We start from the raw sequence: 24,617 nt of genomic DNA, 5'->3' as shown, positions 1-24,617 counted from the left end.
ACGTTTTACACTATCCTAGACTGGTTGTTCTAATATTGTTTTGCATTATGACTTTTTATTTTTATATTTTTTTTTTTGTTTGTAGATTTAATATGTGTTGGGTTATTGTTTTTTTTATTTTTTATTTTTTAATTTGTTTTTCCTATGGATGATTGTAGACTGGTTAGTTTTTTACAAAGAATATGTTGCAAATGCATCTTGTCACCGGTGATTAGTATAAGCAGTAAACAAAATACATATTGATATTGTATGTTTTCAGGGGTATATCGAACCCCGGCCATGTTTTTGCCCGCAGACCGAACTTCATCACGGACAAGGCAAGCGGGCGGAAAGCATGACATGTCAGTCACGGGCGACAATAACAACAACGACCAAGACGGTGAAGAAATATTCAACACATCGAGTCCGATAGTTTTTCAATGCGCTTCATGCTTGCAAATTGTGGCCGATAGCACGACTTGGGTTCGAGCTGCTCCCGAACTTCAGGCGTTTACATTACAATGTGAGTCTAAAAAAACCCAACAAAAAAGAAAAGGAACTTTTTACTTTTCGCAATATTTACGAGTTGTAACGCGGATGTGTTTACGTTGAGTCTGACATCACCAGCTGCGCCGAACGAAACAATTGTGATTTCTGAAGAACTATCAACTTCACACGAAGGCCATGATTTAGGAAGGTATGCAAGAAAAAAAAAAAAATCTTGTTTTTAACAAAAACATGAATGATGCATTTGCTAATCAAACCCCCCTTCCGCATTTACTAGCACGTATGCCAGGTTTGCATGTTCAGGTTGCACGAACGTGTTGGGCAAGATCTATCGAACCACGCCGCGGTACCTGGATGATCTGCGAGATTATTACACGTTCGATGCCGTGGCATTGAAAAATTATCAGATTGGATCAGATGAACCTGCCATAAAGTCTCCGCAAGATGCGGATTTTTCAATTCTTCGTCCCGAACCTGACGCGATCGCGCAAAGGTTGACCATCGTATGTAAACTTCCATGTTGTTTATTTTTTTTTGGTTATTGTTTAACCCAATCAAACTCTAGATGGAAACCGTAATCATGTCCATGCATGATGAAATTGAAAAGTTAAAAGACGAAGTCGCAAGATTACGGAAACCAAAGTCCAAAAAGTAAAATGTAACATTATTAATGTAAACCAATTTATACAAATGTATAATATACTGAATCGAATTTTTTTGTTTTTTTCAGACCTCTAAAACTCCTTCTTTCCTTAAAAAAAACCTTTTTAACCTTTTTCTTTTTTTTTTTTTTGCTACTCTTACTCATCCGACTCTACTTTTGTTCCCTTAATCGTTACAAAACTAACACCTGACCGAGCAGCATCGGTTGCGGCAAGAAGTTGTTGATTTTCAACATCGGTCCAATGAACCGAAACTTCATCCCATTTCTTGGTCTTGAATTCATTATGAAACTGATTTCTCATGTTGTTTAATCTCAACATTTCACGAGGGTCACCCGAACCTGAAAATACCATTAACGCCGTGGCTGGTGGCAATTTTTCCCAAATGATCTCTAATCTCTTGTTTAGATTGTTTAACGCATCGTCGAGTTCTAACCTTGGCTGTACGCCATCATCATGATCATCTTCACCATTGCTTCGATTAACCCGACCGTCTGGTTGGTCATTATTATGTTTTGGTCTTACAGACCAGCCACGAGTAAATTCAAGTTCCCGCATTCTGCCAAACACGAATTCATGATTTTCAATTGAACCTATAATGCCATTCATAATCTCGTCATCATTCTTGCAACCAATAATCGTTCGTGCATCAGTTCCATGAAATAATACCGGGTTCCCATAATCTGCAATCGCTGCCTTGCCATTCCTAGTACCAATGCCACCCGGATTGTTATTATTCAATGAAGCTCTTGCGATCCTTCGTAATATCGGTTCCGTACTGGGCACGCATAATCCATAATCAAACCCCTTCTGAAGTTTTAATTTTAACAAATCAATACATGTCCTGGCATCTTCAGCTGAATCATGTCCGCCAACTTGTTGCTGGATTTCCTTTTTTAAATGTTTTTGAGCCAACCATTTTAACGACGGCTTGGCTGGTGGTCCTCTTGAATGATGAAATATTACTGACGTGTCAATAACCGTAGGATGCCGAATTTGCAACGCGTTAAAATCATTCTCCAACGAATGCCCCACCAAGATGTCTTGCTCGCGTACTATTTCCAACAATTTCTGTTGTGCGTCAGCCCGTGTCGTAGTCACGTTTTCAAGCAGCTCGGCAGTGATTCCGGAATATTTTGTGAGGTAATCAGTGACCTGATGTTCTGGTTGCACTAAAATGTCTATCACGATTTCTCTGTTCCAGTTTACCAACGTGACCCGTGTCAGTGCTGACCCGTGCGTGGTCAGGCACATTTCACAATCAAGTCCATAAACCGCGTGTTTGTCCTGCACTAATATCGATCCCTGCTTCTCAGATTCGCCTGTTCGGTTAGTCGTGGTTTCAACCCAGCCAGGTTCCAGCGGCTTGCGGTCTTGCTCATTCAAAACCGCTGTTTGCGAATGAATAGGATAATCTTCGTCCTTGAAATCATCAGCACTCATCAGCAAACTCTCTATATCTAAACCTGCAACCTTGTTTTTCAACACTGCTGCTTTTTTATCCCGGTCCGCCTTGTCATGTTTTGTAAGTGGTGAATTTAAAAACGCCGTGATTGGTGAATACAGTTGATTTCTGGTTCCAGGTGCCCTTGTTGGCCATGCATGGGGCATGTGGGTTTTAAAAAACGAAAACCCTTGACGGATCACCAGGTCGTGATGATCCGTGATTGCGATCGGCTTGATTGAATCTGGTTTCAATCCAAACAGGTCTAAAGTTAATCCCGGAATAAGAATCGCAACAACATTGGTGATGCCTAATTTATTCTATTTTCGCCAAATACGTTAATGTAAAAATTAGAAAATGAAAAATATACTTACGTAGACACTAATCCATTTAGGTGCCACTCCATCGGCTAAAATCCACAACACAAGATCACGCAAGTCCTTTAAATGCATCTCACGTTAGTCAACCTTCATTCTTTTCCGAGAAACCCCCCCCCCATAATTTCAACCATACCGCAACATTGATCTTCTCAGTTATCGAATCTTTCGACACGTCAAACGATGGAAACATTCTCGACCTTCTCTTCTCCTTGCGTTTCCTTTTTTTAACTTGATCCTTGGGAATTTCGAATTCCAAATCACTATTACTGCCTGTGTTCACGTCGACTATCGAATTAACCACGTCTGGTGTGAATTTAAGACCAGACAAACCGTCCTCGTGATCGGCTTGTCGTGTTTTCTTATGACTGGGGGAAGAACGTGGTGCTAGTGACGTTGCTGCAGCATTATTGTTGCCCTCATTGGGAACAAGAATAGACATGATCTGCAAAAAAATAAACGGAACTGGGATTTGAAATCGGCCTGATTTTGGCCCCTGTTAATTAAATTACTGTATAATAATCGAGTATACGTATGACCTTTCGACGACTGTTCTACTTCTGAAGGAACAAAAAAAAAAAAAAAAAAAAATGAGTCTAAAGGTAAGCTATGATTTTTACTTAGTAGTATATATATATCTTACTTTTTTTTTTTTTAAATGAAATATAGTCAAAATAAGTTTGGAGCACGGTCCAACGTTTCCAACTTCTTTATTTTAAAAAAACCCCAACATTGGTTACTTTACGTGATTTCAATCTTTTGATTTTACAACACAGAAAAGAACAGGAATTGAAATCAGCATAAAGTTTAAAGACTCAATTCGATTTTTTTTATTGTTTTATAGAATTTACTATTTCTTTTTTTTTGTTTTTTTTGTTGATAAATGACTAGCAAGCGACTAACCCATTTCTTGTCGATCCCGCTTCACCATTCCCGCCACATTAAAGATTCGCTAACTGATTTGCAAGCCGAAATTGCCACCAGGCACGGCTACGTGCCATTATCATGCCTATCACAATGGCAAAGCATGCACATCACAATTGCGGTTATGTCATTGCAAGACAAACGCGCGATAGCTGCCGCGTTGGCAGAATTGCATGCCATGTCACAGGAGGAGTCGTCGTCAAGCATTTGGCCGCAACAGGGATTCGATATCGGATTGCAGGGTCTCAACACGTTCACGAACCAGTCACCAAGACAAGCCGCGGTGGTTTTTGCCGACGTGGTTGGCCCGGACAAGGAAAGATTGCAAGAATTTGTTAATAACGTGAAGCGGCATTTTGTTGCCAGAGGATTGATTGCTGATAACGATAACAACGGCGATGATGGCCAGTCTGTAAAATTGCATGCCAGCATTATTCGAATGGGTTCAGTTTTTGAAAACGGTCGACCTCGAAGGAAATTAATTGATGCAAGAAAATTAATTAAACGTTATCGAAACCATACGTTTCTGAGGCCGGAACGATTACCAGAAATTCAACTTTGCTTAATGGGCAAAACAGAAACCGGGTACTACAGATGTGAAGGCACTGTTCCGCTTCCATAATTTGAATATTTGCAATTATTTATTCATGGTGAGATATCAAATTATACAACAAAAAAAAATTCACGGTATCATTAGCTATAAGAGGGGCAAAAAAAAACATAAATATTCACAACAACGGCTCTTTTTGTTTAATTATTGTCATCATCACCACCGAAACTCCATGATGAAGTGAATTGTTTCTTTGATGCAAGATTTGGCTGGTACTCTTGTTGATTCTGTCGCTGTTGCTGTGCCACTCGCTGCGACTGTCTGACTTCGGTAGCTTTGACCGGAACAGAGTTTTCATCAGGTTCTCCCATCCATGACCATTGAGTCGTGCCTGCACGACTGCCCATTCCGTTCCCCTGAATGTTGATCCCACTAAATCTTTCAGCCGCTGGTTTCTGAGCCTGACCTGCATTGGTTGAATTATAGTTCGAGTTGCGAACATTTCCTGTGTTTTTATGTTGAACCAATGGCTCCGCAACATCGTCGACATCAGCACCAAGTTTCCATTGTGATGTACCAGCCCGGCTTCCCATTCCGTTACCTTGAATGTTAATTCCACTAAATCGACCGGCAACGTTTTGGACTGAATCGTTGTCACCACTCAAATCAAACCTGGAATTGGTTTCATTGTTGCGCCTGGCAGTGGCAACCGCTTGAGCTCGAACTGGCTGTTCATCTTCACTGTCAGCACCGATTCGCCACTGCGAAGTGCCAGCCCTGCTTCCCATTCCATTGCCCTGAATATTGATTCCGCCGAATCTGTCGCCTTGTTTGGATGAAACCGGAGAAGAATCGGATAAATCAAAGTTGGAAATCAAATCTCGGCGCACGTTTCCAGATTTTTTTGAAGCAGGAACCTGTTGGTTTTCATCATCTCCGCCACCAAGAGTCCACTGTGACGTGCCTGCTCTGCTACCCATCCCGTTGCCTTGAATGTTGATTCCATTGAATCGGTTCGGTGCTGGTGACTCATCTTTCAATTCAAATTCTGAATACATGCCAGGCCGGCCGTTTCCAACAACCCGCGGTTCTGCACCTTTGTTATCGTAATTCCAATTCAGATCACCAGGCTGAGGATGCATATGAGCACGAGTCTTGGAATAAGGTTCAGGCTTGCCATCCGGAGTGCCAAATTTCCAATGTGGTTCAAAGTTCTTGGAGTTGAAGTCACGCTTGGCCCGCACTTGTTCAGGAGTCGCGGCATGCTCGGGTGCAAATTCATCATCTTGAGCACGATTAGAAGGACCAATTGCCGCTGCTGCTGCCGTTGAGTGACGTGGCTGAGGTTCTTGCGCGGATCTGGCAGGTGCATCATATGATGGAATGTCTAAGCCATATGTTAGTTTAGTCGCACATTTTAAATAAACACCAAATTTGTAACCAACAGTCGTTTAACAGAGTCGTCTCTGACTCGCAGCCGTCAACTATCGGCCAAATATTTCCACGACTGCCAATGATATTAAGCTGCTTTAACACAGTAGCTTGATCCCAAAAAATACGGATTGATTTAATCTTGTCATTGTCATCAAAAACCACAACGTGGATCTAGTAATTGAGGTAAAAAAAAAGAAATATTAGATATAATTCTAAAATTGACCAAAAATAAAGAATCAACTCATACAATCGGAAGCACAACGGTGTGATCAACAATGAAGTTCTTATCGAGACCAGGCACGTACGATCCCGTGCCGTCAACGAATTCAATCGTCGTGATGGTTTCTAGCACAAGCGAATCGGCTGCCACATGAGTGGAAATAACCTTGTCTGATTTTTTAATCTGCCGGTTATTAAGAATCGCGTTTTCAAGAATCGCATCCACACCAAAAAAAATATGATTTGACGTGACGTAAGTTAATCGAGATGGTGATGATGAATCTGAAAATTGCGATCGATCAGGCCGTTGCAAGAAAGAATTATACGTGTGAACTTTAACACTCGGCATTCTTTTCTTTATTGATTTTTCTTTTTCTTTTAGTTTCTTGCTTTGTTTGCCGTAGACAAGTCTAGCTGTTGGTTTTAGAAGGCAAAAATGAGTACTAGCAACTACTAGGAACAGTGGCGGTGGGGCGTAGACTTTTGTTTTATTTGTTTTTGTTGACCCCTTTGTCTTGATAAAATGGCGTCGCCAGGGCAACTGTCAATAATAACGCTTTTGGGGTCAGGGTCAAGATTTTTTTTGGCCAGCCAATCAGCACTAACGGAATTTTTGTGGCCCAAACCGATTGTCGAGGCAGGCGGGCAGGCAGGCAGGCACATTTCAAGATTTGAAATCGGCGGCCAATTCTTCAATTTTTAAATCTCGAAAATCTCTGAAGCAGGATTTTAATTCACAATGTCATCTACTGTTGGTATGTTCTTCAAATCAGAAAGTTGGGGCAAAAATTCTTTGATTGATCGTCCAACCTGGAGGATAATAACTTATATTAATTGAATGATTTTTTTTTTGCTATTTAGCTCACAAACGATACAAGGAAGTTTCATTTGACGATATTGACTACAATGACCCGGTTGCTCTTCGTCAAGCTCAGCGCAGTGAATTAGAACATCAATGGATTAAGCAATATGCACTTCGAGAACTTCGAAAAGCGTTGAAACTTTGTTATGAAGTTCGAGGTGTTAATCATCAACAAGATTGCAAAGATCTTGCTTGTAAGTATATTTCACGTGCTTGAAGAGAAATTAATCGAAGGTGGTTTTGGTTTTCTTGTTTAATTCAAAACTAACGTGATTAATTAATAGTGAAATATCTGGACTTGTTACCATCACATAAATTACATGGATACACCGGCATTCAAAGAAACGATCCTTCAAAATGAATATAGCTCAAAATATTGAGTCAGTAATTTTATATTTCAGAATGAATAAAAAGAATCGTTTGATTGATAACTGGGGGTTTAAATGTTATATATAATTCAATTTTTGATTTTGTTTTTGGAAAGTATTAAATCAAGAATGGTGTAATATTTTTTAATAGGTGTCAACGTGTGTGTTGTTTTTTTTATGTCTTGTATTGTTTTTTTTTCCTGCATTTGGTATGTTGATATCTACTTGGTTGTCAATTTGGGCATTTTTTTATAACAAAGTTCTGGATCAACAAGATTGCAATATTGATGACAATTGTTTATCAGATCATATGAACAGATTGAAAAAAAAAAAAGCTTGATGGAAATTTGTTTTACTTGAATTTCATACATATTTTTTTTTTTTGGTAAAAGATAAAAAAGTCTAGAGATTGTAAATATATTGTCGCGTTGCTCAAGCTTACATGTATATTGTACGGGATGGTCATGCATTGTGCTAAGAGATGACGGCTAGTAGTGACCTTGTAATTCATGTAATAAACAAGATGATTTATTTTAGTTTCGTCTTTTCGACTTGTTCTTTAATATCAAGTAGACGGTGTTTATATCTATTCCATCGCCACGTCACTTCGCGCGTCGTCATTATTCATTCTGAATAAGGCCCAAAGTTTAACGAAAGAGATACTCCATCTCGATTGATCGCATGCGAACCATGGCGGTAGAATTTTTCCAAGACAAGCATATTCAATATATCAAGTCATTAGATACGGTATAGAATTTTTGTATTTTTAAAACTGTTGCAATTACGAATAATGCATGGCCAGTGCTAAAACTTGAAGCGCAGAAACAAGATGAGTTGGAATACTGGCTCTCAGAACATTTACGATTGGGTGAGTATATAGATGTGTAATGTATTTGTCAAAAGGCAATTGATTAATCAGTACATCAGGCGGCGTTTACTGGGGGGTATCTGCATTGTATCTCATGCATGCTAAAGACGAACTTCCCAGGGACGAAATGATCAAATTTGTTAAATCATGTCAACATTCAAACGGTAATAACCATGCATATGAGACTCACGATTTTAATAATTTTTAATATTAATGGAGATTAAAAAACCAAAACAGGCGGCTTTGGACCACATCCAGGACATGATCCACATTTATTATACACGCTTTACGCCATCCAGGTTTTATTTATTCAGGATGCGTTATCAGAAATTGACAAGGACCTTGTGACAAAATGTATTTTCAATCACTCTTCATTTTCGCTCTTTTAAATATTTTTTGTTTCAAGTTACTAAATATTGGCAAACGTGGCTTTTTTAAAAAAAATTAGACGTCGTGTCACTTCAAGATCAAGAGACTGGTGCGGTCAGAGGTGATCTTACCGGTGACGAGATTGATACCCGGTTTGTTTATTCAGCATTATTGGTATTAGCAATTCTTGGCACGTTGGACCAATTAAAGATTGACAAGGCTGTTGAATTTATTGATCGTTGCAAGAATTATGATGGCGGGTATGGATTAGTACCTGGAGCAGAGAGTCATTCGGGACAAAGTGAGTAGATTCATTTTCCATTTAATTCAAATTTTTTGGAGGTCCGTATTAATTGCTGTTTTTTTAAGTATTTACGGCATTGGCAGCGTTATCAATTGCCGAACGACTTGACCTGGTCGATCGAGATTTATTATCTTGGTGGCTTTGCGAACGTCAAACTCCTAGCGGCGGATTAAACGGCCGGCCTGAAAAATTACCTGACGTTTGTTACAGTTGGTGGGTTTTATCATCATTATCAATCCTTGGACGATTAGATTGGATCGACAAATCCAAACTTCAAGAATTTATTTTGCAAGCACAGGTAAGCCAAATAAAAAAAAAGAAAAATATTGGCACCGCAAAAAAAAAAAGGGACACTGGACACTGGAATCAAGTCTAACATGGTAAATAATAGGACGACGAGCAAGGAGGAATTGCAGACAGGAAAGGTGACATGGTCGACGTATTTCATACTTTTTTTGGCCTAGCGGGGTTAAGTTTAATGGGGTATGAAAACTTGGAACCAATCAATCCGGTATACGCATTACCTGAACGATTGGCAACCAAAATTAAAAAATGTAGTGAATATTGATTGACCAACGTTCCTTACGTGAAGCAATCAAATAAACAAAAATATTAAACATGATTGGTTGATATTACATCTGGCTTAGGGTATGCCGATAACTATTTTCGTCCACTTCTGCAATTCACAAACGAGCTCAACTACACTACACGGCAGAGATAAATTGAAAACGAATAATGAAACAAAAAGATTGTACATGGGTTGGAGCGCTGTTATTTATTTTACTCACGCTGCTCAGAACGTATTCCTTAGCGTTCTTTAGAACTCTAGCCATGTAGCCCCCTACCGCACTTGATGTTCGAGCGGAGCTGGAGAATAACAAGTGTTCACGTCGTTTTTAAAAATTAAATTAGTTATATTCTAATCTAATGGGACTTGGCCATCAGCAGACATCTAGACAAAAAGCCACGAAGTATGTCAGTCACGTCATATTATGGAGCACAATTTAGCGCCCAAAAAATTCTTATGACCGGAAATTGTTTGCATCACGCTGTTACTATCTAAACAATTCTTGTTACCGATAGTAATATTTTTTAAACCCGGTAAAAAGCAGGAAGAACACGCAAGTACTAATGAAACTAGCTGCATTAAAAATTAAAAGACCGCAACCTGGCAAGAAGTCTTTTTAGTCATCAAACAAGACAAGAAAATGAAATCCAATAGCTCGACTAGCTTAGACAAATATTTCATAAATGAAAAACAAAAAAAAAAAAAAGAAAAGAACCAAAATATATACGCATGACATGGCTGTCCACCCCTTCGATAATTCCCATATTTGGGGAGGATGCGGGTCAACATCCCAACGATCAAGGCTCGGTATAATTCCATTTGAGGGGGTTAAAATCAATAATTAACGCACGATTTAACTCCGCATTCCACAGTACGTTATCGTCATCTAAATCAAAATCGACATCTCCCAAAGCATTAATCTCTTCCTTTGACCGTGAAATTTCTTCGTCAAGCCACGGAAATCGCTCAACGTCTGATATAGTTTCGCCTCCACACGCCATGACTAGCATGTGACAAATATCTCCAACTCCATGAATAAAATATTTTTTTGGCCAAATCGATCGTGCCCAGGCATACAGGCACTACAGAACCCTGCGCATTCTGCAAAGTTTGATTCAACGTGAGCTCACCTTCCAGAGGTTAGATGTCGACCCCTTGCCAACCACAGTATACTTATATTCAGCACAGGTAAGTTTAAACAGTACTTCAAATGACCCGAAACCTGACAAAACCTCGCAACTGTCAATGTCAATGTCAATGTCATTGTCTAATTGACTTTTTAAAATTTCCAACATCTCGCTTGCATTGATGCCGTGCCGAATGCCATTTCCACCTTGCCGACGTAGCTTCACGTTGGGACAGTGCTCGTCTAGAACGTCGCCTTGCTGGAGGCCAAGCATGCAACGCTGCGTGCAAAATTTTGCGCCGTCTTGTCCATCGTTGCTTTCACCGCCGTGATCACCTGGAACAATTATTGAATCGGAAACAGGCCCTGTGTGCGACGGCAAAACCATTTCTTCCCCGATTGGTTCCGCTGAGTCCATACTCGCCAACCACGACCTATACTCAGAATATTGTGAACCAATCGGTACCTGTTGCCGTTCATCCTCTGGGATCTGAGAATAGGCATAACGCAGACTTGTTTTCCACATCGGCAACCGAGCCCGTACGGCATTTCGCCATTCATGATTGCGAGGCCGCGAACGCATGCTCATCAAACAAAAACACAAAACTCTGGTAACCGCAGTTGTGGGTTGTTTAAAGCTCCGTTCTGCCTCCATGTCTACGTCCATGTTGGGTTCGCAGAGATAGTAATAAAGCGTTTCCGGATCGTTTTGGGGTACGCGCAAAAAAATTATGGCAAGCCCGGTAGTAACATATGAGTATTCCATGCCTTCTCAGATCATTGCGATATTCCTCGACCACGACTGAGCATGCCAAGCGCTTTGCATTGTGCTTCAACGTCTCTGCCATGTCGATTACAGATGCTGTGTCATGTGCCTTGTCAGACGTAGCATCAGATGTCGTGTCTTGTTTGGCCATATCTTCCCATAATGCCATTAGCCGCAGCCCCACCCGAAGGTTCTCCGACTTCAGGATATAAGGGACCACGTATTCGGCAGTAATAATAACCGTAGTAGAGGCTCCATCGATTCGGTGAAAACAAAATTCAGTCATTTCATAAACCTCACCGAGCGAAGTATCATGTCCGCGTGTTTCAACTCCATCGCTGAGTCCAAATTCATTTCGGGCGCCGGGCAGCTTGATTAACTCGTCGATAATATGCTTTACCCGAACTTGCAGAGTGTAATAATCATGATACGACAGATCCATCTCGGTTCCTATTTGTCTGTCACAGTAGTCTTTACCAACACTTTAAAGAATTTCAGGGGTCTGAAACAGTCATTTCGGATCGTCTTCAGTTGGCTGAAAGTAATTACATACAAAACCGTAAACTTCCTGCTGTCTGACAGGGAAATCTTTCCATAAACTCAACCGCACCGGACAATACTTGCTCGTTGGTGGAGGAATCGGCAACGAGTTCTTGAGGGCGGTTGTCGGTAGCCAAGGTTTCAAAGCTCGACTGAAAAAAATGTGAACATAACCAAGATGCTCTGCAAACGTTGTACGTTCACACCGTCTGTCGATTTCTTTTTTTTCTTTTTGTGATTGTTTTATTTCTTGATTTATTTTTTTTATTTTTTTCATTTTTTTCTTCATTTTTGCTATTTTTTCCAATTCCTTTCGTCTCATCCTCTCCTGGGCCCGCTCGTGCGACACCCGGCCCAGCGCTTGCGATGATCTACTGGTTCTCTTCTTTGCTTGTTTGTATTTTATTTAAACTGATTAATTATGTTCTTTGCCTGCCGGGCGTGGGGCTTGCAATATTTCGATTGATCATTGCTTGTCATTGTTGTAATTAGAAAATGCGTAGTAATCTAACCTTTTATACTTATACACCCCTTGCTTTGGTCTGGCACATGATCAGCAGAGCAAAATCCTCAGTTCAAGAACCGTGCAGGATGATGTATATCTATAATAAAGAATAATAAAAGAAACGAAATGGGAAAAAAGTGGGCATGGTTTGTCTATCTTTTCCTTCTCATGACGTCACATTTTGTGCGATTTACACGTTGCTGGGCTTCTTTCGCCTTTTTGGGGAGGATACGCCGCACAAAGAGAGGCGCATGGCGGACCCAACATGATTATAATCTGGATTGACAGTTAGAATATATATAATAGAGCACTTGTCTTGTCCTTACATATCAACCATGGCGGCAACAAAAACCACAAACGCAATACCTCTGCGACAACGTCCATTAGATTTTTTTTATTTTATTTACTTGTGAGCTTATTATTTTTGTTTTCATTTTACATTTTGTTGCCTGGTCGGCTAACCATGGCTTTTAAAGCGTGCTGCACACGTTTGTGTCGGTTCTTATCGACAGTGCCGGAGTAATCCCGGCCGAAAGTCGGCCATGGTTTCAACAAGTCGTGTTGAAGATTCAAATTGAACAAAATAAGGATCCACTTCTGCGGGACGTGCCATCATGGCTGTGGGTGTTTCTTGTCGTTGAGTTGTTATTTCAAGTGCCCGTGTTTATTGTTGGCGCTTGGTCTTTAAAGAAAAGTAAGAACAAAATATCCAGTCAACAAACTGATATACGTTTCATGTGAGCTAATTACTAAAAAAAAAAAAAAACAGATGCTAAAAAAATTTACCCGTTGTTACTGGTTTACGGGGTTAACGCGTCCATCACTACGTTGGCCTGCCTGGCTGAATTAGCATGGCATGCAGATTTGACCGAGGACGAACGATCGAACTTGTTGCTCATATATTTGCCCACTTTTTTAATTCCGCTCGTCATGGGCGTGGACATGTTTTTCCGAATCGGCAAATGGATTGCGCCCAGTGATGATAATGATAATCAAGATCGAACGATTGAGTCCAAAAAGAGATTGTGAAATTACACAACTCGACTTGGGCCGGTACATGGGCTGTATATTATCTGATTTTTTTTGATATCTTGTACATTATGTAATTTATAGTTAATTAATGCTTTGTGAAAGCTGCAAACTTTCTCCGTTAAATTCCGGGGCCTGTGTCGTCCCGATAAGAGATATCGATTACGCTCCTACAAGTGTATTTCAAACAATTTTGCGGAGAACAACTTTGTCCTTGTATACCCGTCACTCATTCATTTCTTTTGCTTTATTCTCTTATTTTATACAATATTTTGAAATTTATTAAGAATTCTATATAATAACTACCACAGGCACGTCACATTCATACCTCACTCGGCCGAGGTTTGCTCCAGGGAGGAAAAGGCAATTATTGACTTTGTGATTGAGATGCTGTGAGTTGAAAAAACAATTAAGTTTAAATATCAAAAGTTTCTTCTTTGAAAAAAAAAAGAGCTTTCTTGCTATTCAAAATTTGAGATATATGAATAAATTGTTAAAATTTTTTTTTTAAATATATATATTTATTAACATTTCTTTTTTAATGTACTGAATTACTGAATGTGCATATGATTGTTTTGTTGTTGTTATTGTTGATGGGCTCTGAAAAGGGGATATGACGACATAAAAATTTTCTCAGCAAAGCACGTTTTTTTCCTTTAATGATGTACCAAAAAAAAAATATTTTTTTTTTGCTCAACAACTTTCTCAGCGTAATACTTGAACAGAGTCTCCCAATTAGGCAAGCTTGTATTTGCCATATGCCGCCGGTTTAGTAACGCAAAATTTTCATTTTTTTTTTTTTAATTTGGACAAGTGGTAACGAAGTGACACTTGGTGGCGCATTTTGAATTGTTCTCCAAGCTCAACCAGGTTGTTCTAGAAAAAAAAAAAAAAAACTGACTTGTTCTGTTTTTACCATTTTCCTGTATTCATTTACATTTGTTTAATTGTATTTTCAATGTACGTCTCATTCAAAACCTGCTTCAATTCTACGATCTTGTACTGGACCGTAAATTAGAAAAAAATATTGTTGAAAAGCAAAAAAAAAAAAAAGTAAAAAAATTAGAACTCAAAATTGAGCTTAACAACTTAAAAAATTCGGCAAATACCCCTTCCTTCCTCCCCATGTAATACGTAACTACACACCATAGTTATTATAATTTGCAAGAAACTCAAATTAGAAGTAATGTGTAACGAGGGGGAAATGAATCAAATATTTTTGTGAATGGCACAATTTTTTTTAGATATATATGGTAGGGTATATTGTAAGGCATGAAATAGTTTGTTATATTCCATAATAATGAGAAATGTGCGGAGATGAATGACATCAATATCACGGCCTTGCTCTCAAAATCACAGCTTTGTAGTAGACCACGTCAAAAATAAAAATTCAATTCTGTGATGTCACTACGTAACCACATTAATTCAGCACCTATGCTACGCTATTATGATAACCTAGTAGCAAAAACTTGATACATCTTGTAGTAATTTATTTACATTGCCGTTGAGGTAAACGTGTCAGTTAACCATATGAAAAAGGCACGCAATTGCACGCCCAGTGCGCGTTTCGGTACCAAAGCAGGTTAGGTGTTGGGTATAAAATCACGTTTGTGACTTGGGTACAACTGAATGAGCTATATTTTTGGGTTGCTCATTGCTCAGATCACAAAACTATATACTGGACAAATTGTGACTTTTACTCATGCTTGAAGAATGTGACTTAAATTAAAAGTATATATATAATCACGTTTGAGCGGCAAATTTTTATTTTTTTAAAATAAAAGTTTGCTGGGCATTTAACATTTTAGTACGGCTTTAAAGCTTTGCTGAAAATAGATTTCAAACTGTAGGGAGGTCAAAAAAAATACTATTGTTTCATTGTATATATTTAGTAGCACTATACAATTTCGGTGGCTAGAATTATGTAGGAAAAAAAAGGCCGATCACAGCCCGAAGGCCAACTCACGGATGGTTCGGTTGCAGTGCCCCAAGCGTCGATGGCTGTAAATAGCAATGCAGCCTTGAGTACTGCAATCCAAAAACTCTATAATGAATAAAATGATTCACACAAGTTCTCTCATATATATATCGTGCTTTGTTCCCCTCCTCATCACCTTGCTGTTCTGCACCATTCGTTGTTCAAAAGTCCATCGTTACTTTTGTTTTGATTATTTCTAACAGCTTGTGATCTGTTTCATTCCTTAACGTTACTTTTTAAAATCGCGTGTTCATTCTACTTTATTTTTTTTTTCCGGTCAAACGAAATATAAAATGGACTCATCAAGGATTCATCAGTTGCTGGACAACATCTATATTCCACCTCATTTCACTGAGCAACCTCGCGACGTGCCCGTGCAGCATCCTTCACTGATCATGCAAGATAATACTACCGATGCCAGTCATCGACTTAAATGCGGCTGCTCAGGTGATTCTTGCTTGTTTAACTTGGTGACAAACAAGAACAAGGCTTCCGCTGCCATTCATAAGGCTTATGAAGATCAATATCACTTAAAATCTGGATCATCATCATCGTCATCAACGTTGGCAACCAGGATTACTACCATTCCCAGATCAATCTCGAACCGAAGTTATTAAAATTAACGGATGATTTGAGGCTCCGCGTTCTTTGATGGGCGAATTCTATTTTTTTTTTTGGGTCTTGGGTTTTTTTTTGTTCTGGGTCGTTTTAAACTGGGAGTACTTAAACGGGTTTTATTGAAATATGGGAATGGTCTTTTTTTTAATGTAATATGATTCATAATGTTATTACTTTTCATCAATATATTTTAAGAATATATAGTTAGTTGTATAACTTCAAATCGAATGGCGTATAAATGATCATCACCGTTATATTGATTTATGGAATTGGTGGTTCGTGCGCTAGAACTTACCCGGAGAGCACAGTGTGAAAGCCTTTCAAGCCAAGCGAGCTTCCGGCGAGCATTATTCGTTATGACAACAGTGAAAATAATAAAAAAAAAAAAACAACTTGAAAGTTGTTCATTTTCTTATTGCCAATTTTATTTATTTGGTTTTCTTTTTGTCTTTGGCATATTGCCTAGTACTCATTAGAAAAATAGGCTTAAATGCGAATCTAACACGATGCTCATGTTGTTTGCCGGCCGGCTTTGTTCACTCACTAGATTTCATGATATTGCAAGGGCAATGAATACTCGTGCGATTTTCAATACAATTTCCTTTCTTCCTCCCATTTATTTCTTAATTACCAAATATTCTTTAAAAAGAAAAAAAAGGAGAAGGAAAACCGGAACAGATTTCACTCAGTTTTTTTCTTTTTTTGCCCCTAAATCGCCCGTTGAGTTGTTGCGTCAGCTTTTTTTTTTTTTTTATTTTTTATTTTATATCATACAAAAACATACAACTCGTGTTATACTTGACATAACAGATGATTTTTAATAGTGCATCTTCAAAAAGTCGCAAGCAAACTCGGGGTATGATTTGCTTACTTGATTCTTACTTTTGGTAAATTGAATCAATAATCCATTTCAGTTTCTTTAATCTCTTTTTTTTTTGAACAAGAAAAAAAAAGCCATCATAAATAAATAAAAAAGATGAAAACTCATGAAATCGTTTGCAGAAGAACAGGACATGATGATTAATGCAACTTGATAACCAGAAATCCATAAACTGTCGGTCAATCATACCCCACGGTTTGTTTGCTTAAAATAAAGGATATTAATAAAAATATCCCACAGTAAACAACAGGGGAGATTCGTCATCTCATGTTAATAATATATGTATACGTTATGAACTTTATGAAAAATAATAATGCAAGATTGAACTCCCAAAAAAAAAATAAAAAAAGAGAGAGGAAACTAGGGAAAAAAAATGTAATGCCCGACCATACCACCTCGTTCCATAATTCACGCAAACGAAAAGTTTCCAAAAAAAAAATATATATAATATAATATAATACATTAATTTAGATCTCTTTTCTCGTTTCAATACACTTTCACCCCTTGCGAGGCTTGATTTTAAAAGTTTTTTTTCTTAATTGCCAATGAACTTGTTTGTAATCTTGGCAAGCACATGCAACGCGACCACGCTGAGAATAAATCCAACACTTAAAACCATGACCACGATCGGATCAACAATCAATCCAGCAGCTTCATCCGTATATAGTTTCAACATGGTCGAACTCGAACCACCAGCACCGGCTGCCCTGGTCGAATTCGGACGTTGGCTTGCCAACGCTTGCTGATGTTGCTGCGTGGCACGACGACTTTATGATAAAAAAAAATTTAGAATTAGTATTCGATACTATATTAAAAAATTTCATATTCGGCATTGATTTACCGAATTGCACTTCGGGCACCGCCTGGAGGCACAACTGCTGCAGTTGGAGTGGCCTAAAAGTGAGTAGCAATCAATTAGCCATCTTGAACAATAATCGCAATTAAATTCAAAAAAGCAAACAAATAAATCACTTACCATTCTTGTATCGTATTGCCAAAAATAAAAATAAAAATAAATCAAAAGCCGGATTTAATTTAAAAAAAGAAATTGTTGCAAATGATTAGAACAGAAAATCAAAGGAACAGCAGGGCATTTCGCCAAAAAAGCCACCGCACCATTATTTCTTTCAAATGATCACGTGACTCAGAGCCGAGTTCATTTAGTTCTTACGGACCAAAGTGTTGCATGAGCAATGGTGTTGAATTACTCTATACGTGTTTGAGTTTTTATCTTTTTGTACATCATGTAAATATACAATTCAGGGTCGTGCATATAATATCACATAAAAAAAAAAGAGGCATAGCAATAGGACGTGAAGTTACGTTACAGTCTTTTGCCAAAGTCGCATTGTTCTTGCGGCGTGCATGATAAAACAATTTGCGCATCAGATATAAAAGATTGTAAAATTATTAAGGATGGCAATGCAAATTAGAACTAATACAACTCTACAAGATTACAATATTAAATAAGGTCTCGTATGATGGTTTATTACATCTGAGTCAGTATAATTACAAACTAACCACAAACATGTATGTGATTTGTATCTCATATTTTTATTTTGATTCCCCAAGACTTCACATAACCCCAACAATCATTTTTATTATTAGAAAAACAAAATAGCAAACAAAAGCTATTCGTTTAATAAAAAGTGGAAGGTCTGGAAGCAGCAAAGATTTGCTTAGACTTGATGATGCGGTGTGGCAGCGGGAACTTAAGGTTGGGAGTCAAAAGCTGCTTAATGTACTGGCGCTTGACATCAGCAGACTTCTCAATCTCGACAACCTTGAGAATGTGAATGCTGCGGAATCTGGCTCTGTGCCTGGCAGCCAAGTCCTGGTAGAGTTGATCAACCGCGGACGTGCGGGACAGGTCACGGTACTCCTTGTACATGTTATGAGTGCCGGAGCGAGAATCGTATCTAATCCAAATGCCGAAGTTCTTAACCTTGGTCGGGCGCTTCTCGGAAATAACCTTGACGGACACGATCTCACCGGTTGACTTCTTGACCTTTCGCAGCTGCTTCAGGAAGTACCAGTATCTGGACTTGGCAACAACAGTGTTAGGAGCAAAGATCTGAAGGCGGTAAAGCTTAGGGGTAGGATCATTCTCGGTTGGCAAGTGACGGCCAATGACCTAAAAAAAATTGCATGAGTATTGAGTTACAAAACTTTCGCCTACCAACCACACGAATTGACGAGCAAAAAAAAAACACAATCATAAAATATTGTGCGGTAAAACGTGGTAAATGCACCATACCTCGTATTCCTGAAGACGACCCACTAAAAAACTCTGTTAGCACTCAAGCCTGATAATTCATTTAACACATCATCATCTGGCCTGCCTCGGTGAGCGTTATCCGCCCATACATCCGTGTAATGACCAAAATAAATATGCCCGTCATCATTCAATTTTTTTGTTTTGTAATTTTTCACTCACTTTTTGTTAATTATAAAAAAAAAAGTTGTTAGTTGAAGTGTCGACCGAAATTGTTGGACTTAGTTTTCGATATCTTCAAAACCGGAGGGGCCTTTCGCGATGCGTTTCCCACGCTTTGGCTTGTGCACTCAGTTTTGCTCAAGCAAAGTTAGCTTGCTAAGGCGAGCAAGTGGCCGTGACTGCGAAATGTTAATAAGCACATTAGGATTTCACTTTTCCGCATATTGCCCTAAAGTGTGAGCCCTAAATAAACTTTTTTAAATCACGTGAAAGAACCCGGCCGGGTAAAAACAGAAAAGAACTTGGTAAAAAAGAAAGCTCAGCAATATATAAATGAATTTGAATTAAGAAAAAATGTATTACCGAAATTTGGGCTGATCATTATATTGTTAGAAGTATAATCGATTGGTGTCAATTAAATATTTCGTGAAGTTCTTGTAGCATTTTTATGATTATCAAGGTTGGTATCCATGTCGTTGGCGAACGCGTCATCAAACCAGAGTAGTGGGGGAATTTTTTTTTTTTGCTTATTTTTTAAAAGATCTACTGTTGTTTTTTCTTTGAAGTGTAATTGACGTGAAAAGTCGAATGCGTACTTCCACAATTGGTCAATGATAGCCGGTGTTGGAGTTTTGCAGTCGGCATGGTAATATGCGTTCTACGATTCCAGAAACAGACGGATGCCTTTTTTTTCTACATATTTCGACTGCTTAATTAAAATGTATGAGTATTCTTGAAGAAAAAAATATATTTTTAGCTTCGAGTCCGTTGACTGCCATTTCTATAATTGGTATCAGAACAAACCAATATAGGCTGATAAGGCAACGATAATTTCTCCTTTGGCGCGATTGATACATTTCAGATAAGCAGCCGTGAAATGAAAAAGACATCTGTTCCTGTCTGGAATATTGGCATGTATATTGAAATGTCGAGTATGCATGCCCGACACCAGCTGAAACTCATTGTTGGTTACAGAGTCCATTCCGATCTTTCACATCAAATTCCAGCTCTCGAGATTCATAATTACATTTTTTTCGTAGCCTTCATTGTTTTGGCTAATATATTGGTTTTGAAACTCAGCAAATTTAAATACATGGAGAGCTAGGTCTGTAATGACACTGCGAGGCAGTCTTCTGCGAGGTACCCAACTTTTATTTGGATTTCTCGTTTGGCATGTCATGAACACAATTGAACTGCTGCGCGGACCAAGTTCGCCTTAATCGCAAAGATTTTGAAGTCATTTTTTTATTCAAATAAAGTTGGGTTGAAGCCATTCTTTAATTAGAATTGAAGAACTGTGCCAAGGAATGTCAATAGTTTGCTTTACTATTACTTTCTTGAGTACACCCATCAGAAGGCGTATTGACAAAAAACAAATATGCAAGATGACACCCAGAACCTTCATGCTCAGCGTGCAATAAATACAAACTCGGCAATCTATAATGTACGGTTGTTGCCATGGGCTCGTTGGGTGTTGCCAGAGCGGTTCTCAAGAGACAAGTTACGGAGAATATCGCGCATGCTCTCTTGAGCAATGTAATATATATTTATTTTTTTTCAAAAATACGCTCATCGTAGCGATGTTCATGATGACACGATTTGAGTCTTCTCAAGTGTTGCTCGCAAAGTGAATAACCCAGTTGCACCACAAAACACCGCCCTTACAGAAAGTCACTTGACGAGAGTACACTACGAACGGCGCCTAAAACGGACGATAAACAAACCGTACCATAATACAAAATATTCTGCTTGCAGAAGAACATGTTATTTTTGTTTTATTTAATTTAATTATAATGTTGGCGGGCCAGTTAGGAAGTAACCTATGGCGCTATAGCCTCGTGGTTAGGGTGGCAAGCCCGGAGCAGCCGGCCGAACGAGAATTCGCATATTAAACAATGCGACAAGGACGGGCGACAAGGACGGGCGACAAGGCCCAGTTGACCAGGACAAGACGGTGCACGACGCCCGTGATTGATTTGTACTTTGTAGTTGTCATAGAACCGTTTCGTGTCCGTATATGTCAAGTTGAGTTGGTGAAAACTTGCCCCAATCGTTGTTGCTGTCATCATAATCAAGCGACGCAACGCCCACGTTACTTCCCACCCGCGCCTTGCTTAATACCCTCAATTTCTGTTCTTATCAGGCAGAGCAATTACCAACATCAGGCATTATAACTACGTACTATATATTGTATATTACATATACATATCACTATTAGGTATTCATTCATTGACTGGACTCAATTCTTGCTCAACTTTTTGTCATTCCGCGGTTGCTTTCAATTCGCCTGCAGCCTGGCATTCAATCCATCGCGTTCGTCAAATCCTCGTTTGCACAACGGGATATAGTCTATATATAATTAATTTTTATTATCAACAACAACAACAACAACAACAACGACGACATTATGGCTAGTTCACGGAATTACGATATTCTCATTAAATTACTGTTGATCGGTGACTCGGGTATGTCGTGCATCATGTCATGGGTAGTTGCCACCAGGTTTCTTTGAGTCTTCACTTCATTCGACCCTGCTATACACTCCTCGACAGATATTATTATTATTTTGATTATTTTTGTTATTTGATTCTAATCCTAATGTTATGCAGGTGTCGGCAAGTCTTGCCTGCTTCTTCGCTTCTCCGAGGACTCGTTCACGCCATCATTCATTACCACGATCGGCATCGATTTCAAGATCCGCACAATCGATCTTGACGGCAAGCGCATTAAAATGCAAATTTGGGATACCGCTGGTCAGGAACGGTTCCGCACAATCACGACCGCGTATTATCGAGGTGCCATGGGCATCTTGCTGGTTTATGATGTCACGGACGAGAAAAGTTTTAATAACATCCGCAGCTGGTTTTCGAACGTGGAGCAACATGCGACTGAAGATGTCAAGATGTTGTTGATTGGCAACAAATGTGATCAAGAGGACAAGCGGACCGTGTCGACTGAAAAGGGCAAGAACTTGGCCACCGAACTCGGCATCCCGTTTATCGAAGCCAGCGCAAAGACTAATGTTAACGTTGAAGAAGCGTTTATCTCACTTGCACGACAAATTTCACAAAAACTGCTTTCACAAGCTGATAATAATGCTCAACCATCAGGCACAAACGTGGACATCAATAACAGTTCGAAATCTAACAACGGGGGCAAATGTTGCTAGGATTAATCTCATAAACCATTACGTGTTAGTTAATTAATCTTTTTTTTTTCTGTTTTGTCTTCATTTTTGTTTATCTTAATTATTGCTTCACCAAGTGTCACCAATTTTTAAACTCCCCCCTTTTTCCCTTTTTTGTTCCTGTCTCATCCGGATAATGCATATGTTATACTGTTACACCTTACAAGAATATAATATGGTACTACCGTTTGCCTCTTTGGTTAGAGCGTTCACTTTTGTTTTTTTAATTGTTTGTCGGGTTTTATTTTATTTCATTATTTTTTTTGTTTCCATTAATCAACGATATATTTTCAAAACGTATTAACTTATTCTTTTTTTGTATTTAATTCTTGTGTTCGGCTTGTTATAATTAATATTTTGTTTCCTCCTTTGATTCAAAGTAAATTATTATTATCACAATTGTTGTCTAACTGGACGTTTGTTTTGCACTAGAGCATTTGAAATATGGCCGGTAATGGAGACATTTGATATCTGCCGCGAAACAAGGCAATCAATCCCTTACCCCAACTTGATCCACAACTGCAACGAAACGTGTCGCCAACCTGGCCAGTTCTACACTGATTCATCAATCTTGCATATATTATTCTATCAGGCGGCAGGAACCAAAAAAAAAAAAGAAAGTTTTTAAAATGGCAGATTCGGTTCAACAAATTATTGAATATCCTCAAGAATTTATTCATGATGGGGTTAATTTTATTAACAAATGTTCCAAACCAAGCAAGAAAGGTAGAAAAATCACCTTCACACCGAACTGGTTTTTGAAATAAAAATCTTTTTTTTTTGTGAAAGGGGCTAATTGAGTTTATAATAAACGTTTAGAATATCTTAAGATTATTCAAACTGTTGGTACCGGATTTATAGTTATGGGAGCGATTGGATATATTGTCAAATTGGTAAAGGATTTTGTTTTTTTATTTTAAATCACTACTACTCTTAAATGTGGAATCTTTAGAAACTAATTTTTGGGCCTTAGATTCATATTCCTATTCGACATCTTATTACGGTTTAAATTTCCCCCCCAGGCTACTAGAAATAAAAACAAACGTTTATGAAAGAAATGGAGCATGGATGGAACATGTTGCAAGGGATATTGTTCAAATATTAATTACCATATGATAGCATATGTGCGCAAAAAAAAAGTCAATTAAAAACATTTATTAGCGTTCTTTTTTTTTGGATATGTGTTTTCCTATTTTTTTTTAAAGTCATTTGGTTATAAACCCCAAAAAAAGTGCAGTGTACAATATCTTCTTTTTCTGTTAATACTAATATATTTACGTTGATGTTCAGCAATAAATGATACGGATGGCACAGTATTTTTCGTTGATGTGGTTTTATTTGATGACCTCGCCATGATTAAAAAAAAAAATATCAATCACGATCACGATCACTACAACCCAAACATGCAATACTCCATCATTTGGGTATGGAAATCATTCAAGTTTGGTCGTGCAAAGTAAAATATAATCTTGAGTGCTTTAACCGGGCAAGCTGTCGCCATCAATTCTCTGTTTCACTTGGTGAATTGATTGGAGGACAAAGGTCGATAGTGTTACCGGAACGCAGAAAGATGATTCGGAATTTCGGTTATAATAAATTATGAAGGTTCAAGTAAAAAGAAAGAAATCATTTGAAATAAACCATACTGTTTAAAGACGAAGAACTCCGTGGGATAAAAAGATTGAGTTATTGGAAGAAAAGAACCCCGGATCCCGACTCGGCACAAAAATAAAAAAAATTGATTACTGGTGAGCGCAATCTTATGATAAATTGTTTTTTCACTTAAATTGGATTTGATAACGTGATGTTTTTCTATCTGGTCCAAAATGTGTGTTTATCACCTTTGCAAATTCTCTTATTACGGAAAGGATTTTTTTCAGCTCTCCAAATGACGCTCACTATGACAATATATCTGTCATAAATCTATGTCATCAGTAGACAAAAAGAGTACAAACAGCTTTTTTCGGCATTTTCTTTTCTTTCTGTACCTCTTACTATTTATCTAGATGCCCGTTCTTCAGCTAAAAGGTTTTTTCTGCTGATTACGTGCCAGATCAAGCAATGTCAAGCAATGATCAATCGAAAATTTTGGAAACCCACACGCAGCAGTCAACCA

The 24,617-nt window shown here is 38.5% G+C and overlaps 14 protein-coding genes across 14 annotated transcripts; 8 read left to right on the top strand and 6 right to left on the bottom strand.

The window, feature by feature from the left end:
* The first annotated feature begins 281 nt into the window (after positions 1-281).
* V1514DRAFT_331262 (yippee zinc-binding/DNA-binding /Mis18, centromere assembly-domain-containing protein) lies at positions 282-1,226 on the top strand. Its single transcript, XM_066927658.1, has 4 exons — positions 282-502; positions 607-676; positions 764-989; positions 1,052-1,226. Exons 1-4 carry the CDS (start codon positions 340-342, stop codon positions 1,139-1,141), a joined length of 549 nt encoding a protein of 182 aa, XP_066783310.1. The 5' UTR covers positions 282-339; the 3' UTR covers positions 1,142-1,226.
* V1514DRAFT_331261 (uncharacterized protein) lies at positions 898-3,589 on the bottom strand (the record flags this gene model as incomplete). Its single annotated transcript, XM_066927657.1, has 3 exons — positions 3,106-3,589; positions 2,967-3,032; positions 898-2,912 (listed from the first exon to the last, which is right to left on the bottom strand). Coding segments are annotated over exons 1-3 (1,994 nt in total), but the record flags the coding sequence as incomplete, so codon positions are not given.
* Positions 3,590-3,852: 263 nt separating this feature from the next.
* V1514DRAFT_342875 (kinase A anchor protein) lies at positions 3,853-4,515 on the top strand (the record flags this gene model as incomplete). Its single annotated transcript, XM_066929121.1, has 1 exon — positions 3,853-4,515. The coding sequence occupies one exon, from the start codon at positions 3,853-3,855 to the stop codon at positions 4,513-4,515; it is 663 nt and encodes a 220-aa protein (XP_066783308.1).
* On the bottom strand, positions 4,475-6,563 carry V1514DRAFT_331258 (uncharacterized protein). The gene is made up of 3 exons (XM_066927656.1): positions 6,125-6,563; positions 5,889-6,048; positions 4,475-5,830 (listed from the first exon to the last, which is right to left on the bottom strand). Exons 1-3 carry the CDS (start codon positions 6,443-6,445, stop codon positions 4,644-4,646), a joined length of 1,668 nt encoding a protein of 555 aa, XP_066783307.1. The 5' UTR covers positions 6,446-6,563; the 3' UTR covers positions 4,475-4,643.
* A 272-nt stretch (positions 6,564-6,835) lies between these two features.
* Positions 6,836-7,319, top strand: V1514DRAFT_320141 (uncharacterized protein; the record flags this gene model as incomplete). The annotated part of the gene is made up of 3 exons (XM_066925986.1): positions 6,836-6,851; positions 6,958-7,152; positions 7,243-7,319. 3 exons carry the CDS (start codon positions 6,836-6,838, stop codon positions 7,317-7,319), a joined length of 288 nt encoding a protein of 95 aa, XP_066783306.1.
* Positions 7,320-8,016: 697 nt separating this feature from the next.
* V1514DRAFT_357329 (terpenoid cyclases/protein prenyltransferase alpha-alpha toroid) lies at positions 8,017-9,854 on the top strand (the record flags this gene model as incomplete). Its single annotated transcript, XM_066929659.1, has 7 exons — positions 8,017-8,073; positions 8,149-8,194; positions 8,254-8,358; positions 8,432-8,548; positions 8,643-8,864; positions 8,933-9,165; positions 9,259-9,854. The coding sequence occupies 7 exons, from the start codon at positions 8,017-8,019 to the stop codon at positions 9,433-9,435; spliced, it is 957 nt and encodes a 318-aa protein (XP_066783305.1). The 3' UTR covers positions 9,436-9,854.
* A 378-nt stretch (positions 9,855-10,232) lies between these two features.
* V1514DRAFT_342872 (uncharacterized protein) lies at positions 10,233-11,769 on the bottom strand (the record flags this gene model as incomplete). Its single annotated transcript, XM_066929120.1, has 3 exons — positions 10,233-10,517; positions 10,566-11,167; positions 11,223-11,769. 3 exons carry the CDS (start codon positions 11,767-11,769, stop codon positions 10,233-10,235), a joined length of 1,434 nt encoding a protein of 477 aa, XP_066783304.1.
* On the bottom strand, positions 11,609-12,611 carry V1514DRAFT_331246 (uncharacterized protein). Its single transcript, XM_066927655.1, has one exon. The coding sequence runs from the start codon at positions 12,187-12,189 to the stop codon at positions 11,839-11,841; it is 351 nt and encodes a 116-aa protein (XP_066783303.1). The 5' UTR covers positions 12,190-12,611; the 3' UTR covers positions 11,609-11,838.
* A 34-nt stretch (positions 12,612-12,645) lies between these two features.
* Positions 12,646-13,534, top strand: V1514DRAFT_331244 (transmembrane protein 97). The gene is made up of 3 exons (XM_066927654.1): positions 12,646-12,781; positions 12,849-13,066; positions 13,142-13,534. Exons 1-3 carry the CDS (start codon positions 12,708-12,710, stop codon positions 13,399-13,401), a joined length of 552 nt encoding a protein of 183 aa, XP_066783302.1. The 5' UTR covers positions 12,646-12,707; the 3' UTR covers positions 13,402-13,534.
* Positions 13,535-16,270: 2,736 nt separating this feature from the next.
* On the top strand, positions 16,271-17,067 carry V1514DRAFT_331240 (uncharacterized protein). Its single transcript, XM_066927653.1, has one exon. It carries the CDS (start codon positions 16,504-16,506, stop codon positions 16,816-16,818), a length of 315 nt encoding a protein of 104 aa, XP_066783301.1. The 5' UTR covers positions 16,271-16,503; the 3' UTR covers positions 16,819-17,067.
* Positions 17,068-17,238: 171 nt separating this feature from the next.
* Positions 17,239-17,962, bottom strand: V1514DRAFT_75004 (uncharacterized protein). The gene is made up of 3 exons (XM_066930130.1): positions 17,854-17,962; positions 17,719-17,771; positions 17,239-17,644 (listed from the first exon to the last, which is right to left on the bottom strand). The coding sequence occupies exons 1-3, from the start codon at positions 17,854-17,856 to the stop codon at positions 17,413-17,415; spliced, it is 288 nt and encodes a 95-aa protein (XP_066783300.1). The 5' UTR covers positions 17,857-17,962; the 3' UTR covers positions 17,239-17,412.
* Positions 17,963-18,339: 377 nt separating this feature from the next.
* On the bottom strand, positions 18,340-19,485 carry V1514DRAFT_331233 (60S ribosomal protein eL20). Its single transcript, XM_066927652.1, has 3 exons — positions 19,315-19,485; positions 19,135-19,157; positions 18,340-19,011 (listed from the first exon to the last, which is right to left on the bottom strand). Coding segments are annotated over exons 1-3 (519 nt in total). The 5' UTR covers positions 19,316-19,485; the 3' UTR covers positions 18,340-18,516.
* A 2,236-nt stretch (positions 19,486-21,721) lies between these two features.
* V1514DRAFT_307146 (ras family-domain-containing protein) lies at positions 21,722-22,841 on the top strand (the record flags this gene model as incomplete). Its single annotated transcript, XM_066925690.1, has 2 exons — positions 21,722-21,779; positions 21,924-22,841. 2 exons carry the CDS (start codon positions 21,722-21,724, stop codon positions 22,481-22,483), a joined length of 618 nt encoding a protein of 205 aa, XP_066783298.1. The 3' UTR covers positions 22,484-22,841.
* A 119-nt stretch (positions 22,842-22,960) lies between these two features.
* On the top strand, positions 22,961-23,719 carry V1514DRAFT_74800 (uncharacterized protein). The gene is made up of 3 exons (XM_066930129.1): positions 22,961-23,227; positions 23,303-23,394; positions 23,475-23,719. Exons 1-3 carry the CDS (start codon positions 23,131-23,133, stop codon positions 23,508-23,510), a joined length of 225 nt encoding a protein of 74 aa, XP_066783297.1. The 5' UTR covers positions 22,961-23,130; the 3' UTR covers positions 23,511-23,719.
* The last annotated feature ends 898 nt before the right edge of the window (positions 23,720-24,617 follow it).

The sequence above is a fragment of the Lipomyces japonicus genome, assembly GCF_038497905.1.
Source record: "Lipomyces japonicus strain CBS 7319 unplaced genomic scaffold V1514scaffold_20, whole genome shotgun sequence".
In the NCBI taxonomy this organism is placed as follows: Eukaryota; Fungi; Ascomycota; class Lipomycetes; order Lipomycetales; family Lipomycetaceae; genus Lipomyces; species Lipomyces japonicus.
The sequence above is the reverse complement of the archived record's forward strand: the minus strand, read 5'-3'. Positions and strand labels throughout refer to the sequence as shown.

What these genes read in the sequence shown, in the direction of transcription:
- V1514DRAFT_331233 (XM_066927652.1), bottom strand. An exon ending in GTCGTCTTCAGGAATACGAG is followed by an intron (nt 19,012 to 19,134) that starts GTATGGTGCATT and finishes AATTTTTTTTAG; the next exon opens with GTCATTGGCCGTCACTTGCC.
- V1514DRAFT_331258 (XM_066927656.1), bottom strand. Translation starts at nt 6,445, where the DNA reads ATGCCGAGTGTTAAAGTTCACACGTATAATTCTTTCTTGCAACGGCCT. An exon ending in ACACCGTTGTGCTTCCGATT is followed by an intron (nt 6,049 to 6,124) that starts GTATGAGTTGAT and finishes CTCAATTACTAG; the next exon opens with ATCCACGTTGTGGTTTTTGA. An exon ending in GACGACTCTGTTAAACGACT is followed by an intron (nt 5,831 to 5,888) that starts GTTGGTTACAAA and finishes CATATGGCTTAG; the next exon opens with ACATTCCATCATATGATGCA.
- V1514DRAFT_75004 (XM_066930130.1), bottom strand. An exon ending in GGTGCCCGAAGTGCAATTCG is followed by an intron (nt 17,645 to 17,718) that starts GTAAATCAATGC and finishes TTTATCATAAAG; the next exon opens with TCGTCGTGCCACGCAGCAAC.
- V1514DRAFT_331240 (XM_066927653.1), top strand. Translation starts at nt 16,504, where the DNA reads ATGCTCATGTTGTTTGCCGGCCGGCTTTGTTCACTCACTAGATTTCAT.
- V1514DRAFT_331262 (XM_066927658.1), top strand. Translation starts at nt 340, where the DNA reads ATGTCAGTCACGGGCGACAATAACAACAACGACCAAGACGGTGAAGAA. An exon ending in GAAGGCCATGATTTAGGAAG is followed by an intron (nt 677 to 763) that starts GTATGCAAGAAA and finishes CGCATTTACTAG; the next exon opens with CACGTATGCCAGGTTTGCAT. An exon ending in TCGCGCAAAGGTTGACCATC is followed by an intron (nt 990 to 1,051) that starts GTATGTAAACTT and finishes ATCAAACTCTAG; the next exon opens with ATGGAAACCGTAATCATGTC.
- V1514DRAFT_331246 (XM_066927655.1), bottom strand. Translation starts at nt 12,189, where the DNA reads ATGAGACGAAAGGAATTGGAAAAAATAGCAAAAATGAAGAAAAAAATG.
- V1514DRAFT_74800 (XM_066930129.1), top strand. Translation starts at nt 23,131, where the DNA reads ATGGCAGATTCGGTTCAACAAATTATTGAATATCCTCAAGAATTTATT. An exon ending in TTCCAAACCAAGCAAGAAAG is followed by an intron (nt 23,228 to 23,302) that starts GTAGAAAAATCA and finishes GGGCTAATTGAG; the next exon opens with TTTATAATAAACGTTTAGAA. An exon ending in TTGGATATATTGTCAAATTG is followed by an intron (nt 23,395 to 23,474) that starts GTAAAGGATTTT and finishes TTTGGGCCTTAG; the next exon opens with ATTCATATTCCTATTCGACA.
- V1514DRAFT_331244 (XM_066927654.1), top strand. Translation starts at nt 12,708, where the DNA reads ATGGCGGCAACAAAAACCACAAACGCAATACCTCTGCGACAACGTCCA. An exon ending in TTTTTTTATTTTATTTACTT is followed by an intron (nt 12,782 to 12,848) that starts GTGAGCTTATTA and finishes TGGCTTTTAAAG; the next exon opens with CGTGCTGCACACGTTTGTGT. An exon ending in CGCTTGGTCTTTAAAGAAAA is followed by an intron (nt 13,067 to 13,141) that starts GTAAGAACAAAA and finishes AAAAAAAAACAG; the next exon opens with ATGCTAAAAAAATTTACCCG.